Source organism: Chinchilla lanigera, unplaced genomic scaffold (assembly GCF_000276665.1).
Source record: "Chinchilla lanigera isolate Chin_1 unplaced genomic scaffold, ChiLan1.0 scaffold00003, whole genome shotgun sequence".
Lineage (NCBI taxonomy): Eukaryota > Metazoa > Chordata > Mammalia > Rodentia > Chinchillidae > Chinchilla > Chinchilla lanigera.
The window spans coordinates 2,996,349-3,013,320 of NW_004955404.1; the positions used below are offsets into that span (position 1 = coordinate 2,996,349).

The 16,972-nt window shown below is 46.9% G+C and overlaps 1 protein-coding gene across 1 annotated transcript in view; it reads right to left on the reverse strand.

Annotated features, from left to right (window-relative positions):
- Positions 1-16,972, reverse strand: part of LOC102016228 (unconventional myosin-XVI) — a gene marked incomplete at its 3' end in the record, with an annotated part of 353,926 nt that overhangs the window by 53,635 nt on the left and 283,319 nt on the right. The window contains 4 exon segments of the mRNA XM_013515827.1: positions 6,527-6,732; positions 7,077-7,157; positions 9,800-9,975; positions 14,609-14,684. Coding sequence (XP_013371281.1) covers positions 6,527-6,732; positions 7,077-7,157; positions 9,800-9,975; positions 14,609-14,684 — 539 coding nt within the window.

Sequence of the window (16,972 nt, forward strand, 5' to 3'; positions counted from 1 at the left end):
GCCAAACCCTGGAGAAAACGGATTCTTTGCCAAGTAAAACTTTTAAAAGATTTAGCATTTCCTGAAGTTGTAAATTCCCATTTCTTTTAAAGATGTATTGACAGCAGCCGGCATCTTCAACAGGTGAGTTTTGGGAGACTGCAGCACAGGCTGTGTGTGTGCTGAACCGCTGCCTGCCAGCTTTAACGCAATAAACTGGAGTGTGACTTTGGCCCAGTCTGTCCCCACATCCAAGTTAATACCCTGGCCGTGTTCTGTGGCCTTCCAGCGACAGCTGCGTCATTAGCAAGAGACATGGGTGAGGTGATTTCTAAGCAGGACTTACCCAGCAGCAACAAAACCACAGCTCAGGGATCCTCTTGGGTCAAGCATGACACCGAGCACCCTGGTGTGTTCCCAGACAAGTCCTCCTGCCCCTTCCAAATATGTGCATGCCACTGAATGGCAGACCGCTCCCCTCAGTGAGGTCCTCACAACAACCTCATGGGAGGAGCTTCCTGCCCAGGGTTGACAGTAGGCTCCAGAGGTGTCCCTCTCCTCCTGGAAGAACAGGGGATTGGGAGAGGAGGGAGGCGGGGAGGGCAGGGGACTTATAGCTAAAATCTGGCGCAGTCCTGGGTTGGTCCCTTGGCACAAAGTATGAATCATAGCCCTGTAAGCACACAGGGTATAAAAGAAGCTTAGAGACGGATGTCTGAGCCACATAACACATGTCCTTCAGGGACCTCTCCAAACCATCTTTCCAGCATGTCCTCATATGCTTCTTTCCTTCGATCTTATAATTTGGGAAAAACCCACGATGGCACCGTATTATCCAACACACTGAGTAACTACGCTTACGGGAGCGATGGAAACAGCAGCGCCTGTGTGCCTGAGCACGGCTGAGGGAGGCCCCCATGGTTCCGAGCGCCCCCGTGTCCTCCCTCCTTAGGACACGGCAGCGTGTCTCTGGCCTTGGCACCAGCAGCTGCTTCTTCCCACGGAAGAGGTCTGGGCTCGTGGGCCGTGAGTCTGCCCGGCGTGGCATGGGGACAGTGTGCCGAGCCAGGCACACCCCAGCTTCAATGGATTCACGCTCCCTTTGCGTGCAGGATTGAAGTACTGTGAGTCACGTTTTGGGGAAGATCTCTCCCTGGCTTGCAGGGGGCTGCCACATGATTGTTGTGTCTTCCTGTGACAGGAGGAGACAGAGAGAGAAAGGAGAGAGGAAGAGGACACCAGCCTTCCGGGTCTTTCTCACAAGGACCAGAGTCTGGCAGGTCAGGGATGCACTCTCTGGGCCTCATCTAAGCTGAACCACGCCACTGGCCACGTCTCCAGTACATGCACAGAGAGTTGAGGCGTCAGCGTGGGAATCCGGGAGACGCGACTCCATCTACAGCCAGGAGAGCAGTCACGCCCCAGCACCTGCACCCCTTGCTCGCTCCTGGGCCATCTCTTTTCTTGCTGTGAGGTCTGCCCGTCTCTTCTGCCCACCCCAAACACAGACTCCCCCATGGAGCACACTCTGAGAACCAGCCGGTTCCCTGCCCAGGGCGTCAGAAGAGGAATTTCTCCAGAAAAGCGATTACTCTCCAGGAAGGCAAATCACCCAGCGGCAACTGGGTGGATCTGGACGATGGGTCTCAAGAAAGGCCATGAAGTCAGCACCATAGCGCTCAGACTCCCAGGAGGGAGACTAGGTGCGTCTGTCACTCTGTAGTCATGCTGGACTCCAGAAAGACTAAAAGCTGTTCAGATAGGAAGTTGTTTACTTCCAAACCACAAAGCTGGGCTCTCCCTCTCTTTTTCTTATATCCAAAATGTTTGCAGTAACCACATTCCTTTTTTGCATACTTGGAGTCATCTGTCTGACAAATTTCTATTCTCTCACAGTTAAGACAAGGTGGTAGAGTTTTAGGCAGTGGAATATGAGGAAGTATGCCGTGCCCAGGGATGCCAGGTTCTGTTACTGGAACAATTTCCATTCCTTCCACCTCTAAGCTTTAGCCCTGTAACAATGCTTCCCTGCTGGGGGCACTGCAAAGTACTGGAGAGATACTGAACCATGACATGCCGTCCTGGAACAGGGTGCTGAATGCATTTATTCCAGTGCTACAGAAGTAGATCCCCCGACGGCCACCGCACTGCAGCAAGTCAGTAATCCTTTTACTATGCATCTGCCACTGCAATCAAGATACGAGGAAATCACCTCCCCTTTTAACTAACGGTCTGCGGAAGGAAACACGAAGATTTCCTCAAAGGTAGCCTTTCCCATACCCACTACTCTTTTTTTTTTTTTTTTAAAGCCAATATGCTTTTAAAAACTTGTCTCTGCAGAAATAGAATTAAAATTGAACAGCAATTAATCTCCAGTGCCTGCTCCTTCTGAGGATATTTACTGAACACCAACAATGCACAAGCCTTGTGATGAAGTAAGGTTTGCCCTTGCCCGCATGAATCCAGTCTATTAAGAGATGTGTGTGGACAAAATCTGCACTTACTCTCAAAAGATAGTAACTGCATATACCACTTAATTCAGATTAGTCCTGATGGAGTGGATATGCCAGTGCAAAAGGCAATGATCAATGATTTTCTAATCATTATGATAAATAACATTACACACACACACACAGCCATGATCCCTGCCCTGTCTTGTGGCGGTGGAAGATTTCCGTCCCCTGCCCCTGTTGCCTTCCCTAGCTAGGAAGACCCATGTGGTACCAAGGGCTGCACTAACTAGTCACCCACCGAGGACCTTTAATGCATAGCTTGATGCCACGATCCAAGACACTCTCATAAAATCAACAGAAGAAAATGCACCTTTTTATTGCTGCTAAAGAGAGACAGATCCTATTTCATATCCAGTACAGGAATTCATTAGCTGTGCTTCTGAAACTGCAAGTACAGAAAGGTCACTTAGGAATCATGGCAAATTTGCATATCTGGATTCAGTCAACTGAGGTGGCCCAGGATTTCACATCCCCCACGCACTCGCTTCGGTTGTTGAGGCCTTGGCATTCGTTCAGTATTTGGCTGGGGAGAAACAGAACACAGCAAAAACTTTGTTTCCCAAGCGACCATGCCAAGATTCCCAAAGCGTTGTCCACTTGCTGGGAGCTTCAGCATTGCAGGGAAGCGTGTTAGAAATGCCGATGCATAGGCCTCACCTCCACCTCCTGTGTGTGAGGGTGTCACACCCAGGAAGCCCTTTTAACAGCTCTCCGGGGATTCTGAAACGCACAGTGTTAAGAGTTGTTGTTCCAGACGGTGCTTGGGGTGGGAGTTGGCCCCACTGACCACCTCACAACTGATCGCTGCCCATGACACCTGGGACCCTCGCTGCTGTCGGATGAGCTCGTTTCCCGAATTGCACGAAGGCCTTTGAATCACACCGCATCTTGATTCCCGTTCAGAAAGCCCTCAGGGAGTCTAGAACTCTCCTATTTTTTACCCTTACATAGGGGCAGGTTTAAAACTCATTAACCCCAAAACCACTTGTATTTAATGCGGTGGGAGGGCTGACCTTTAATAAGCAAACCCTAAATATACATTCATTAGCAAGTAGACACCCCTGAAGACAATGAATGGATCCACCCAGAGAAGAAAAACCAAAGGAAGAACCCTTAGTGTATAATAATCAGTGTCATATGGTCCCAACTCCTATCCAAAAAGAACAAAACAAGCAAAATAAAATAAAAACCCACAATTGGATATGGTGGTGCACACCTGTAATCTCAGCAATCTGGGAGGCTGAGGCAGGAAGATTACAAATTAAAGGCCAACATGGGCCACACAGTGAGTTAAAAGTCCAGCCCCATCTCAAACACATAACTTATTCCCATGTAACACCAAACTTTGCCGTAATTCCCTCAAAGAAAGAGATACAGTGTCCATTACCTCATCTATAAGCATCTTTTAAGATTTTAAAAACAAATATCTTGCCTATCTGAGACGCGTGCTCTGTAGGATAAATCTGTCTGCTTCCCATGAGGCGGGATACGTCTTCTGTTTTGTGAAGATATTCTCTCAGCCCTATACAATGCACAGCTCCCGCAAACCCAGAATGATGTTTATTTTCTTTGGTTTATCTTTGGAAAATTTACCAAAATGTACAATGTGCAAATGCTACTATGTTCTTCTGGAAAAACGAATGTTGAACATTGAACTTTAGTCATAGCTTACGTATTATCTCCACGGTCCTGAACCATGTATTTTAATTTAGAAATTTTAGGGTTTTTCTTGTTGGTGTTTCACTTAGTAGCTTCTACAATTAGTAGTTCACAGTGAATTCATCAGCAAAAGCTTAAAATTGTTTTTAGGTCACTGGTTTGTCACACCAAGCTGTATAGTGCATCTGTAGAATAAACGCAAACTTTTACACTTGTAATACTGATATTATTTTACAGCAGTATTATTTTAAAATTTTATCTTAGTTTATTTAGGACTAAAAAGTACTTTCTAGTTTTCTTTTTGTTCACCCCCTTTATTTTTCAAATGCCTACAAACATCATTATTATCATTTTCCCTGAGATTAACACTAGTTTCACTCGAGAATTGTCTCTAATTCCAAACAGCCCCCTGGTGGGGCTTCTGGGACACCCAGAACCCATCCAGTCACTAATAGCTCCGAGAGAGTGTCGCTGGAAACGCGCCTGTCTCTGTCTGCAGACCTGGGACTTCCCGAGCTGAGGGTGTCCAGCCCCAGGGCACCAAGTGCCTGGACTGGAACAGTGGCCGTTGGTATGCATCTGTAAACCCAGTTAGTACTCATTAACTAATTTCTTTAAAATGCATTCCTTCTTGTGCCTGATCCACTGGGTTAAAATCAAGCTAAGGGTGCTGATGACATGAAGATACATGTGAACAGGTGCACAGCCTGGAAGGCTGATGTTGCTTTGGGGGACTGCCGGGGGCTCCATGTGGCCATTGTGCGGAGGGGCTCACAGGTCTGAGGGAAGGAGGCCTTCCTGAGCGTCTCCAGGGCACAGCTCAAGGTGTGCCACGTGTTTTTGAGATGAATTTATCTAAAGGTCACCAGACTGACTTCTCCGAAGGGCCAAGTAATGAATAATAGATTTTGCACCATGGCTGCAGTCCCTGTTACCGCTCCAGGGCAAATGGCCACAAGCCAAAGGTAAAGAGCTGCTGCTGCTGCTGCTGTTCCAGAGACTTTAGGGAAGCCGGGGGTGGCGGGGCCTGACCCAGGAGGGCGCGCTCACCCCTGACCTAAACCACATTTTGTTCATAGTTGTGAAAGAGGAAACAACCTCATACATACATTCTTCTTTTAAATAATAAATGTTATGTAGACCTTGTATGTCATGATTTCATAAACCTTTTCTGTTGATTATTTTTACTTGATTCCACGTCTTAGAAGTTCCAAAAGTCACACATCCATAGTGACAGCATGCGGTTGGTGAGGGCGAGGGCTGGATTGGGGGGAATGGTTAACTGCCAAGGGCAGGGGGAGACTTCCTCTTCCTCCTCCTCCTTCCTCTCCCTCCTCCTCTTCCTCCTCCTCCTTCCTCTTTCTCCTCCTCTTTCTCCTCCTTCCTCTTCCCTCTAGAACTGGGGATGGAAGCCAGCACCTTTCCCCTGAGCCCTTTTAACTTCCATCCGAGCTCTTTTAATCTTTTCAGTTTTGAGACAGGGTCTCCCTAAGATGCTAATTTTCTCAGGCTGGGCTTCGACCTTCTTGCCTCAGCCTCCCAGAGTGCTAGCATTCCAAGTATATGCCAAGATGCCTAGCTCTTCCTTTTTTCTTTTCCTTTCCTTTTCCTTTCCTTTCCTTCCTTTCCTTCCTTCCTCCCATCATCTACCTCCTTTCCTTCTTTTTGTTGTTTTAATATTATATTAGTATATGTTTGCAATACATAATGAATATACTCACTTTGGGACATTGGTGGATAGATAGACAGACAGACAGACAGACAGACAGATAGCACCAGAAAATGTATATACACTTCAAGAAAAGAAAACTAGCATGATGTTTTCTCAACAGGTGGTGTTACCCTAAGATAGGGGATCCTAGAGGACGTATCTCGGAAAAGCCACTACACTGCCGGCCCTTAGAGAAGAAACGGAAAATGCACGTGCAGCGTCTCAGCGACTGAGGAAACCGAGCAGGAGTCCGCCGTACTGATAACCGCCTGGAAGCTCAGGGCCACCGCTCTGAGCTCCTTGTGCAACGCAGAGGCAAGAGGTCGTTGTATTACTCTCACGCTGTCTCGAAACATTCAGTACTGAAGTACCGACACCCACTTTTCTTTCCTGCAGTACCGCATCTTGATCCTCTCTTCCCCTCCCGCCCTCTGCCCCGCGTCTCCCCCGCCCCACCTCCCCCGTGAATTCAAAAGCATCACGCGCTGACCGGAGCATGAGAACGCCCCAACATCCTCTCTCCCGTAGAACTTAGAACCGCCCACGGAAGTTCTGGCGGCGCTCGCCGCTGTGCGCAGGAGCCTCGGAGGAGGACCACAGCAAGGCGCGACGCCGCCCGAAAGCAGCAGCCCCGGGACACAGCAAGGCCCGGGCAGCGGGGTACCTGGACAGGAAGTCGGAGAAGGAGAGGCGGACGGGGTGGCCGTGGCGGAAGACCTTCACCAGCTCCAGCACCCCCAGGTACTGCAGCTGCGCGGACACGTAGAAGTGGTCGAAGGCGTCGGGCAGCTGCGCATTGTTGGGCTTGATGCAGTGCACAAAGTGGGGCGCGCACCGCTGCAGCCTGCCGGTGAGGTCCGCCAGGGACTTCTGCGGAGAGAGGAGGAGCCGCTGAGCTGCGGCCGCGCCACGCTGGCCGGGCGGCCCGGAGCTCGGAGGACACGGGGAGCTGCGGCCCTCGGCTCGGCGGTGCGCGGAGCCCACGCGCTGTGCGGGTGCACTTCTCCTGAGGGTGCTCAGGCGGTCAGGGGCGGGGGGCAGGACTCTATGAAACCCCCTCGATGGTGCGCAGACGCACATTCCGGCCCCCCTCTATGTGCGTGGAAACACACTCACGCCCCGTCCTCCATGTGCGCCAAACACACTCAGGCCCTCCCGCTGCCCCACTGTGCGCAGAAACACACTCAAGTCGTGGATCTGAGAGTGTTACTCACCCTGAGCTGAGCTGCGATGGTCCCTGGATCTCCCCGTTCCAGTCTTTGAAGAAAGCTAGAAGTTCCTTTCTTTTTTAATAACTGTAACAAAAAGGAGAGAGAGAGAGACAGTGAGAGAGACAGGGAGAATACCTACTTTACTAAATTCCAGTTTAGAGGTGAAAACAGCAGCTTAAGTCTGAATCCATACAAGTTACAGTGGTGCCTGGTTCACGAACTTGATTCTTCCCACAGTTCTGGCCGCAAACTGAGTTGGACGAAAACTGAATCAAATCCAACGCTCAGGTTCACTGCTGAACTTACGGGGAAATGGGATTCGGTTCTTGTCCAGTTCAGTTTACGACCAGAATCGCGGCGAGAACTGCGTTCGTGAGCAGAGGTAGCGCTGCAACTTCAGGCAGCCCCGCAGCAGGGAGGGCGGCAGTCGGGCCCAAAGCCTTTCGGAAGTGCTGCCGTAAACTGAGCAGACGGGGAACTCGCTGGAAGCAACCACAGTTGTTGTGAGGCGTCGGTGTACAAGGCCGTCTGTACGTCAGACCTGCATCCTTTCATTTGGGAATAATGATAGATCCTGATACATCCGGTACAGCGAAGGCCCACAAAGTCCACGGGCTTTGGGGCCGGCACACACTGCTCCTGTCTACCATGCAATGCCCCTCACCGTGGACAAAAGGACACTATTTTATACCACAAAGAGTCGATACTTTAACAATCGACAGCTTGTTCCCTTAAATGCAGCTACAGTATCTGTTGTGTGGTTGCACGGCTTTGATGCGTCTTAGCCTTTTTTCTCCTTCTTTATTTCTTTGTTTTAGCTACTAAAGTAGTGTAGTAAGTTACTTGTCTGTGAAAAATGACAACTGACTGTTTTCTTCAATGAGTAATTATTCATAGCTCTTAGAAGAAAAAACAGTTATATGTAGCAAAGATTAAATGATAATGGAGATCTTAAAAATCATCGGAAACGAGGCAAATGGATGAAGACGAAAAGGCCAGAAGTAATTAATCAAATTCCACCAGGGACGCGGAGAAACCTCGGCCGCTAATGCACTGTTACATTTCACTGAATCACAGAGACTCAGGCCAAGCGATCTATTGATCTAAAATCATTTGTCTTAAAATAGAAAGATGTGAGAAGCAAATTTGATCGAGCCGTCTTATCAATTCGGTGCTACCGCTATGACAATCGCTCCTTTCCTTCCAGGAGGATGAGCTGCGGAGCTTAAGAGATGACTTCCCAGTGTCGAGAGGATGTCAAATAAAGCCAGTGCCGCGATCAGCCTGTTCTCTGGCTGAGCGTAACACTCAGTTAAAGAACAGGTAAAAGTCCATTTTCCGAGCCTCAGTGTGTGTGTGTGGGGGGAGGGACAGGGGATGAGAGCTGCTTGAAGGGAGCAAACAAGGGAATGAGGGATGGAACACTTAAGGAAGAATCATAATAAATCTCCACCCTTGAAACTGAACACTCTATTTCCCTTTCTGAGTGGAGGAGCGACTGAATTATCTCCCTTTTGCGCTCCTTTGGGAAAAGACTAATGGCATCTAGGCCTCAGAATGTTTAATAATTGAGGATAAAAATTACAGTTTAGAGGTGTGCCGAGATTTCTTGCTCTTGATCTGCAAGATGATTGGGAAAAGAAGGGCCGGGAAGTGCACAAGACCCCCAGGGACAGAGCGCGTCCTTCCAACTGTAGCCCTCAGTCTTTCTATGCAAAGGAGGTTGTTTGCTGTGCACTGGGATCGTCCTCTTGTGATCACCCACTTCCAGAAGAAGCACATCAAAGGCTCCCTAATTCCAGGACCTGCTGGTGAGGACACACTCACATACTCTCTCTCACACACACACACACACACACACACACACACACACACACACACGTGCGCACACCCCTGCCAGTCTTATAAAAGAGTTAATTTCAATTATGCTTTTATTTTAATTGAAAAGCTAAAGCTAAGATATATTCCAGCAAGCCGCTGCAGCAATTGCATTTCTAAAACTGATTGTCCTGAGCACCTTACCAGTTCTAATTCTACAGTTTTCGTTGACATAAGCAAAAAGAAAAAAAGAAAAGAAAAAAGGCTTGAAAGTAACCTACAATCTGGCACAGATTCTTAAGAAACCTAAAAGACTTCATGTATATCACCCTCTCCTTTGAAATAACTCTTTGCTGTATTTGTGGTTCTCATTTGGAAGTAGAATCTTCAGGTTACGTGCATGTTCAAATTTAGGTGGGATAAATACATTAAAAAATTGGTATGACCTGAAAATAAGGAAAAGGTCTACCAGCACACATTGGAAATACCAAGGCACCTGAAAAATAGGCTCTGTCTATCAAAAAACAACAATTTATTGTGCAGAGACCCAAAACCTCAGACATGATTAATATCAGCAGGATAAGGCTGCGAAGTTTATTTCCTCTCAGCCTCTGGCCCCGAAGTTTCTCTCCATTCATCACAAGGACACTCACCGAGATGAGACACAAATAGGATGTCACACAGACGCCCAGCAGAATTGCTAAGATGGCAGTGGCTACGGACTCTTCCCTGAAGAGCCCTCTCCCGCGTGCCCCCCTCTCAGGGGCCACGAAGAGTGGAGAACACCATTTTCTTTAACTCTTTAAGAATATTACTGCAATTAGTATTCAAAATTGTGCTTTTTAAAAAAAGAAAACATACAAGCACACTTAAATACAGAGAAAAGAAAGCATTGCCGAAGCACCCACCTTACTGAACTCTGGATAATTCCTGTTTTCCCGGATAACCGGCGAAGCCGTCATTTTCTTGCTGAGCAAGGCCGCCTTGTGTCCTCGGAATTTACAGGGAGGGTAGGACGATATCAGGGATCCTGTTTGTGACAACTTTGACTGGAACAAATGATTGATCACAACATTTTCACTAGCTAGGAAAGAAGAAAGGAGCGTTGTGAGCCGTGTGAATGTGAATATCAAATGCATTCCTCTTAGAAGCCCCTACACAGCCTTCTGGATGGAAAATGTAATCGGTGCAGTGATGAGGAGCCCTTCCTTCCCCACGGCCCTATTTATTCCCTCCACCTTTACACCAGGACAGAGCCGACCTTCATTTACCCTTAGCCAACAGTCCTGACCCCAGGTCCTCCCCCTGAGCTCCCGGCCTTTAGTCTCCTGGCAGCAGGCACTGAATCTTCCTGCTCAGACATAATAGGCTTCTGTGCACGGGCTGACTCATGAAGACTTATATTTTTTGTCAGCAACTTCTCATTCTAGGAAATCACCACCCAGGAAAGCCATCTCCAGAATCCAGAATCCAGTCTATCTCAGAATGGTAAACACCCATGGGAGGCCCTGTCTCTCTGGCTGCTCCACGCGTTTGGACAGAAAGAGGAGAAACTATTCCTTTTATGACCCAGGTAAGCCACAGAGGTAAAGCGAGCTGGTACACTTCAGATACTACGTTATGTAAATGGTTCTGGGCCTAGACTCCTTTCTTGACCTCTCAGGGAGAAACCAAGGCTTGGATGAATGATTCTGCATTACGAATTTGAGGAGCATGGTGAAAACAAATTATGCAAAACAAATTGTACAAAACAACCAGCCTTTAATTTTAAAGAAAGATTATTGGTGTAGTGAAAACCAAAGAAAAGCTAGAGAACTGCCCAAAATGAAAGAAATTCATAAAGAAATGGTAGCAGAAATAAATGATCCCGAATTGCTGGAAATCACTATAGAAAACATTAGTGGGACACCTGCTAAATTTTTGTGTGAACTCAAGGATACACAGGAGCTATGACAAAAATATACTGTGAATGTTTACATTTAAAACTTTATTACAGTAAAATGCCTATCATCATACATCCCGCTCAGAATACTTTCTCCTGCTTTGAACACGGGTATCGCATTGTTCTTGGCACTTCTTGAAGCAAACCTGGAAGTTGTCTTTCTGAGTGTCTTTAAAAGGTGAGATCACAAATTTGGTGAATAGTCTCACGTGCCCTCCAGCGGAAAGGCAGCTTGTAAAAACATGACATTGGGTCCTCATCCACCTTATTCACCAGATCTGGCACCGTGTGACTTCTGGCTCCTCCCCAAAGTCAAAATGACCATGAAAGGGAAACATTTTTAAATCATTCAGGTCATTGAGACAGCCACAAGAGCACAACTAAAGACCCTCAGGAAAGAGGACTCTGGAGCTGCTGCAGGAAGTGGCCAGAATGATGGGATGAGTGCATTCAGACTGAGGGGAGGGTTTGGAGGGAGATTCACGGCAGCGTGCCTTTCACTATGAAATGTTTCTAAACATGAACTGTATTTTGTTTATACCTGGCGTCAGTCTTATTTTAAAGATCACTATTCTGATAATTTCCCGAGTTCATGTAAGATAATGCCCTCACTCACACTGCAACGGCAAGCAGAAACACTGAAACCACAGCCAGGGCTTGGAGGCAGATTTATTTACGTTGACAGGCACTTATTGGGATCATTCCCAGAATATCAGGCCCTGGTCTGTGGTGGTCTTGGGCTTATACTGGATAAGCAAGGAGGAAGTACAGAGGCAGAATGGCTTGTCAATTGGGGACTGGCTTATACAATGTGCATCGTAGTGACCAGCTGTTTCTAGGAGACCAGAAGCAACCAGAACTGCAACAGGAACTGTTACCTGGGCAACTAAGAAACTGAAGTATAGTGGCGGGGCAGGGAGGGGCATTTTCTGCTACAACACTATGTGCATCAGAGAGGCAGGCGACTTACTCCAGATGGTACAGGAAATGTCCATGCACAGAGGGGAAAAGAGGAGGACAGACAGAGGGAGAGGAAAACAATGGTGATGGAAAATAAATCTGAGGAATAGTGCACTTGGCTGCTCTCTGCACTAATTTTGTAACTGCTCTTTAAGTTTGAAGGCACTTCAAAAGAAACATTAAACAACAAGCACATCCCACAGCCCATTTAAATAAAAATAATTAAATACTCATCATTTACATCTCTAACAGGTTGGTATATGAAATAGGCCCACAGATACATACTGCAACATATTACTCCTCTAACTGAGGAAAAATGTCCTTTAATAAAAATGGAAAACTCTAGACATAAATAGTGTATGGACCAAAATAGAGAGCTGATCCACTTCTGTGCTTCCTCCGAGTCACAGAGGCAGCTGGACTTGGTCATCCTATTGCCACAGCACCCAGCTACCTCTGCAGGAATAGCAGGAGCAAGCAGGCTCCCTGTGGCACAGAAAGAGGAATCCTGCTGTCCTGGTGCTTAGTGCCTGATGAGGGAATTCTGCTAAAGAGGCAGTGTTAGCTTTTCTCTCCTTTTGTAAGGGGTCCCTGGGACCACTTTGCTCCTGTCCCTTGCTGACACCTGTGGTCATCACACAGAGAACCTTTCCACCTTACAGTGGGATAAGTTATCTTCAGTGTCCATGAGTTCCAATCAGGCATGCAGAGACACAGTGAAAGGACTCAAGACATTGTTCACACTGTTGACAGTAAATCTACACTGCCCCGTTCTCACGAGCAGATGTAAAGTCTGAACACAGGCTCTTCTTTCTGGGTCAGGTAGTTTTTACTCTCAGACACAAATGGGTGCACCAGCTGCAGCCTCTGCGGTCCTGTCTCCCAGACCCCTGACATCACTTGGTGATGCACTGCTGGACCCAGGCTGGCCTGGAGGGACCCCACAGTAGCCCTTCCTCCTTCTCAGCTGGGTCTGGGACGATGGGAAGACTGAATTGTACAGTGTAAGCAAAGTGCTTAACAAAGCGCTTAGAGACAGATGTTTATGTCATTCATCAGTTCTACTGCTGGTAATAACTTTCTGTGGCAAAAATACCTCACAGATTCATAAAGCAGTGTCATGACCTGGCATCTTTTGCTTGTACAGTAGAGTGGATGAGCAGCTCCAGCCGTGGGCTGAATACGGCCTATGCCATGTGGCTGTGAGCGAGGTTACTGTGGAACACAGCTCTGCCACTTGTATTACGCAGAGCTGTTTTCACTTTATAGGAGCAGAGGTGATTCCTTCTAAACAGGACAAAGGCTAAAGCAGTTATTTTCTGCTCTTATAAGCAAACAGTCTTCACCTCCTGTACAAACACACAAGGTCATGAGGCCCTGGGTTCAATCCCTAGCACTGCAAAACAAACAAACAAATAAACAGCAAAAATAAATACATATAAAAGCACATTGTAAATTCTGTAGTTTTGTTTAGAAAACAACAATAATCGCGTGTGTTTTCTTGGAACTGGTTAGTAAATGCACACAAAAGTTGTCTTTAAAATTTTGGTACTGTCTTAAGCAAAGCTGCAATGCCCTGGTCACCATATCTCATTCTAAATACACATCTGTGGGTATGCATGTTGGATTGCCAGGAGATACAAACCTATGGAAGTGCCCTTTCTAAAACGTGCCCCACACTCAACCTTCATGAAAGGTAAGACTCAAGGAAAAGGTGCATGAAAAGTGGAGTTAAAAACCCACAAACTGGAAGACGTTTTGTCCAATGCTCATAAACAGGAGCTCTTCATTTATATATTTCAGTTCCTCATTGCTTTACGCTTCCCCCACTCCACACTCTCAGCATAGCCGCAGCTCCACGGAGTTGTGGTAGACATGCGGTCTGCGAGGCACGCAGCCCACAGCCTTGAGAAGCCACGGCCTCCAGCTGAGCTGCTGGATTCAAGGCCAGCGCGTTGTTCTCCATGGCAGATGTGCTGCCGCAGCAGGCACATCTGACTGCCTTGTGAGAGCCATCGATGCCTCTGCTTCCAGCCAGGAAGAAGGCCCTGGCTCACCTGGAGCTGCATAGGCACCAAACACTGGGTTCTCTAATGCATCGCAGAGCTTCTTGGGACAGCCTGAGCCACTGCAGAACTGCTAGTAAGAAAGTAATTACTGCAAGACAGAATTGTATATGTGTGTGCACATATATATTTATAGTACATATAAACAGTCTATAGTTTCATATATGGTATAAAAATATAGTCTATATATATAAAGTATTAATCCCTGCTAAGTAGTAGCTGATAAATCTATCTATCTATCTATCTATCTATCTATCTATCTATATACGTATATATAAATACACATATGTATGTACATACACATATAAATTTCTCAGCTCCTTTGACTTAGTGGGCATTAATACTTTATAACAGAAGTGCATAAGAATAAAATACTGTCCCTCGCTGTGCTCCAGAGTCATCTTAAGTAATGAAATTCACCCTTCCGTGGCCTAAATAACTTTAGAAACCATATTCATCTTCATTAGTCTTCACAGAAAAGCCTTTCTGTATTCACACCACTGAAGGAGTAAAGGTGTTTTACATTCTGCTAAAAGCTTAGTTAAATTATGGTTTCTTCTGGACTCCAAATTAAATTGTAATGAATGTACAGTGTGGCAAGACCCACTCCTTATTATTCTGGGCAACAGAATGTAAAAGATATTTCAATTATTCTTTAGCCGGAAGCATATTTTATAGGAAAATATTCAGAAGTAGAGAAATAAAGAATGGATGGTCTTTAAACCAGGGTAGGGGGAAAATCAACTTACTTTTCATTACAAATAGAAGATTCTGTGAAAGAGAGTCTTTATTTTTTTCAATTGCTCCAGCAATTTCATACATTACCTATAATAAGAGAGAATAGCACGATTACTAAGGATTAATCATCGCCGTGAAAATACATTCCTTTAAAGAGCAACCTGATTCAGCTGAAGATTTCAGTGACTCATGAAGTGCTTCAGGGATGGGAGCGCACACTGCGTGGAGCCCGGGCCCTCCCCACGTGTTCGCATCCGCACACAGTGAGGCTCCCTTCCCATTCTGCTCCCGATGCCTGCGTTTAGGCCCACAGAGCAGAGGCTCATGTCCGTGGGGTCCCCTGTACTCCTGCGGACCCCAACTCACTCAGAAAACTGCTGACCCAAGCAGAAGGACTCTGCCCGCTTGGGTGTGAAGTGGGACTTCCCTTTGGGAAGCCCCTTGGTCCCCTGATGAAGAGGGTTTTGATAGATCCTTTCACAGCTAGTTAGTTCCAAGTCTTTAACATGAAACAGGGAACAGTGAGTTCTGCATTACCCACAGACGGCTTTCTTCAGCACAGTTCACACTCCAATACACTTACACTGGAAAGTCACTTTGCTGCTGCTTTTCCCGGTATCCGTTGTGGGCAGGGATGGGATCTCTGGGACAGACATGGCTCTGCTCCTTCTCTGTCAGAGCTCAGCATGAGCTCCCAATCAGTTCGTGCAAAGCCAGACTGGGCAAGTGCCTATCAAAAAGGCTTACGAGTCCCAACATCTGCTTCTTGCAGAAATACCTTGGGGCACACATTGTCAGTGTCACCAGTGTCTGTCCTTAGTCCTGAGCAGGCCAGCTGACCAGTGATACCTGATCCCCCGAGCATGACCAGAAAGCCTAGATGGTGGCAGAGGAGAGGGCTGGGCAGACCCCGAGAATGACACTACACATTGCCTATCCAGTGTTACATACCCACAGCTCTTACGCAATCCAGGGCAGTGGTTCTCGACAAGAGTGATCCTGCCTTTCCAGACACTGGAAAGGCTCTTGTCACATCTGGGAGGGACAGTGGACAGAGACATCACTGAATGTTCTACAGCGCTCTGTACTGCTCCCACCATGAGGAATTATTCTGCTTCAAACATCCACAGGGCTGAGACGAGAAGCCTTGATCTAAGGGTTTGGCTTCTCTATGCCTTCTGTGTTAGGGACCACAGTGCTGGAGACCCTTTATGGGAAAGATCCACACACCTTCATGAGACTCTCCGGATCCTTGTGGACTCTGGCCAGCTATTTAATGTCCTGGAGTTTCATTTTTTTAATTGATAAAAGTGGGGTAAAGTTGATCTCCCTGGTATAGTGTGATGTCCTATACATGAAAGTTCTTTGCAGACCAAAAGGAATTACTCCAAATGTCAGGCGTTCCACATGCAGTCCTACAGTCCCATTCCAAGCCCACATGGCTTTGGGAGCTAGTTATTGCAACTCACTTCTGGAGCTGTGCTCAGTTTCTGTAGACTACTTTACACTCTGGCAGGTATAACCACCCACTCTTGTGAGAACCAGGTATTAACTTTTGGTGTCATTCCTATTTCCCCAAATGCCATTTTACTGGCATTAAGGAAGAGAGATCTTGTCCAAATTCCTCCAGTTACTTCCTGTTCCAGGACTCCAGTGGTTCTGGTGCAGACACTCAGAAGTACTCTATCCCCAAGACATTCCCAGCTCTGACCCTCATCTCCAACGGTCTGTGCTGCCTTCTCACTCTCCGTCAGAACCCGCCCTTCATTCCCACTGGGATCCCTCAGCTCCTCTGCAGCTCTAAGATCACCACCCTATCCTGACTTCTTTCGGACCCCAATACAACCTGAACTGCAGGGCCAGGCAAGCAGCCAGGGGCACCAATGTGCGTTTCCCATCCTCTATCAGAGTCCATCTCAATATAAACATGAGGTGCAACCGAAGCAGGACAGTTATCACTATTAACAGAGTAATGCAAATGGCAGAATGTGTCGTACAGGATTCCTAACATGTCACCCCCATACAACACACACATAAATGACATATTCTTATCACCTTTAATATTTCAAATTTAGCTTTCAATTTGGAGATCACTTTAGATTCCCCTGAAGTTGCAAGAAACAAAACAGAAAGATCATGTGGACCTAGAATGAGTTTCCTTCAAGGTTAGCAGCCTACAAAATAATCACCAAGAGGATATCAATTGTGTAGGAAAGTAAAGAATTATTAACACCGGTGGAGGGGTCATGTGTGCTGCCAATCTGGGGACATATTCATTTCTCCCAGAGCTGTGGTGTCTGTTTATGTTGCTCTCTTTCTGGGTTCTTTCTTCTCCATTCATTGCTGGGTCTCCCCTCGACACAGCCTTGGTTATT